The sequence below is a fragment of the Gavialis gangeticus genome, unplaced genomic scaffold (assembly GCF_001723915.1).
Source record: "Gavialis gangeticus isolate Ggan-Ray unplaced genomic scaffold, GavGan_comp1, whole genome shotgun sequence".
In the NCBI taxonomy this organism is placed as follows: Eukaryota; Metazoa; Chordata; order Crocodylia; family Gavialidae; genus Gavialis; species Gavialis gangeticus.
This window is the reverse complement of record NW_017729031.1, coordinates 117,753,074-117,755,387: the sequence shown is the minus strand read 5'-3', so window position 1 is coordinate 117,755,387 and position 2,314 is coordinate 117,753,074. Positions and strand designations below refer to the sequence as shown.

The window sequence follows — 2,314 nt, the reverse complement described above, 5'->3', positions numbered from 1 at the left end:
GGGGGGGGGGGGAATTATTTTAGCCTACCAGAGAAAAAAAGCTTGTACAGCTCTAGCCTTCACTGTTTTCAGAGTTTGATTTCCTTTCTTTCATCTGCTGCCTTTCAGGAGGATTTGCCCTCAGGTTTTAATTTTTGTAAATCCGTTAAGATCAAAGAAGATAAGTGCTCCTTGGAAGGAAGTATCTGAAATATACAAACCTACGCTCTTTAAAATCAGGTACTCAATAAGTGACCACCTTTCCGTCATTTCAGAGGGGCGGGGGAATTCAGTAAAGAACTGATACGTTCAACTATTTAATCCTGTTACACTGGCTAGTCCAAGAGGCCTTTCCCACATAATGACCAGAGACGTATGAAAGTAGAAAAGGGGCAGGAAATGAAATATAAAGATACAGTCACTCTGAAACAAATGCATGTTTTTTTTCCCTCTCTGATCTCTGTGAAGACACTCGTCTGAACTCACGGCGACACAACGGCTTAGCTGTCGCCACAAGTAAGTGGACTTGGCAGTCCTGTCGAAATGACCTTACAGTTTCAAGTCTACGAGACAGCCTTTTTTTTGTTTCAGGTAAAAGGGCACGAATCTGATTGCCCACACAAATACTGCGATTTAAAATAAAAAGACCCAGGCAGCAAAGAACCGAGGATCGCTTCGTGGAAGTGAAAAGGTAATTCCTCTTCTTATTTCTTGGTTAAAGGACTAGATCGTCCACGCAAGATGCAGGCGGGCAGTTTCTGGAGTTGGTCCTTTTATATTGTGAAGACCCCGATGGAATTTGAGGAGTCCCCTCCCCCACGCCTGAACCCCAATTAAGGTCCGCTTTGGGGTTTAAATAGTTGGGAGGAGGTCATTTAATTTGAGTTCGGGTTCCGGGGTGGCAGGCGCCGGCTGTATGGTTTCCTCCTCATTATTATTACAGACGGGAACCTCCGAACAGATCAGTAGAAGGGGAAAAAATAACTCCTAGGAGGCTGTGGGTTCCCCCGCCCCCGAGATCGTTGTCTTCAATATTGGGGAAGAAGCAAAGGGGCGGTTTTAGGTGAATATTTTAGAGGATTGGTATGAAAGGAGCTCTTTTTTCCCCTTTAAAGTAAAGGTCTGAGTACCACTTCCCATGGCTGGGCAGGCAGGGGGGTTTCTATACAGGTGTCTGCGGCTGAGGAGACGGGGGAAACCTTTGGAAATGGCACTCGGAGCATTTCCCAGCCCCCAGCCCCCAGCCCCTCCTCACCCCGAAGAGCCCCGATCGCCCACAGCCGCTGCCCCGGCGCCTCGTGTCCACAGCTGACTTACCTGCCTGCGAGTGTGCACACGCGTGCTCAGTGCTAAGAGAGTAGCCGGGCCAAACAAGCACGCGGGGAAAATCCCACCACTTGTTACCACCAAGACCTTCTCTCTTAGCACCGACTCTTTTCTTTTTGTTCTCTTAGTCCTTCCTGTAGAGCCCGTTTAGGTGGAGGGCTGGGATTTGAGCCCGGCCTGAGATCTATCCTGCTGTAGATTAGTTTTTAACTAACGGGGGCTATTGTGTTAGTGGGGGCGGGGGAGGGGAAAATACTCCAGTCCTTGGCAGCCTGGCTGCAATCACCTTGTTTTGACTGCAAACCTTCAGCTGTCCCTACCCTTTCCGACCACTGACATTGTTGCCTTCTTTTGCAATCAAGGTTTTTTTTCCCCTCCCCTCTACCCCTCTCCCCCGCCCTTTTTTTTTGTTTTTTTACCCACCTTGGATTTCTTGTGCTGTTTTATCATCTTTAGACCTGTCTAAAGATGGAGCCTCCTGCGGAAAAAAGGACTGATCTTCTCTGCTAGGTGTCTCAGATCCATAGGCGGGCTTCAGGATGAGCGACACCTCATAATCCCCCTTCTCAGTGTCTGAGCAGGAGCCTGGGGAGTTACCTTCCCGCGGATGCCCCTGCACAGCGGGGGGAGTGAAGTCAGTAGGCAGAGGAGCCGGCTGGGAACCTGCTGGTCTGATGGACAGATACGCCGGCAGCGAGGCGCCGAAGCGGTGACCAGGTCCACTCCCAGGGCTGCAGGAACCAGATCCGGGCTCCAGCTTGGAGAAAAAGGGCACCTCAGCCTGGGGGGGCGGATATTTCTCAGCATCAAATCCCAGATAGCACGCCTCGTCTTTGCCTCTTGGTGCGTACAGGCAGGGATGGATCTTCTGGGGACCAAGGGGCCCTGGAGGGTCCCCCCAACCCGGGTGGAAGTGAGGTGGAAGGAACCGCAGTCCTGGCTGATGGCGACTCATTTCACCCCCAAAGGAGGTGGGGAAAAACTCCCCCCTCCCCAGTTTGCACTGTGG

The 2,314-nt window shown here is 51.2% G+C and overlaps 1 protein-coding gene and 1 long non-coding RNA gene across 4 annotated transcripts in view; one reads left to right on the top strand and one right to left on the bottom strand.

The window, feature by feature from the left end:
• HOXB9 (homeobox B9) overlaps positions 1-2,308 on the bottom strand; it is a 19,823-nt gene extending 17,515 nt beyond the window's left edge. The window contains exon 1 of the mRNA XM_019523669.1: positions 1,729-2,308. Within this exon, the coding sequence (XP_019379214.1) occupies positions 1,729-2,260 (532 nt within the window). The 5' untranslated portion in view covers positions 2,261-2,308. The remainder of the gene's footprint in view (positions 1-1,728) is intronic.
• LOC109302132 overlaps positions 11-2,314 on the top strand; it is a 22,658-nt gene continuing 20,354 nt past the window's right edge. For all 3 annotated transcript variants that reach the window (XR_002098712.1, XR_002098713.1, XR_002098711.1), the window contains exon 1: positions 11-670. This is a non-coding gene — a long non-coding RNA (uncharacterized LOC109302132). The remainder of the gene's footprint in view (positions 671-2,314) is intronic.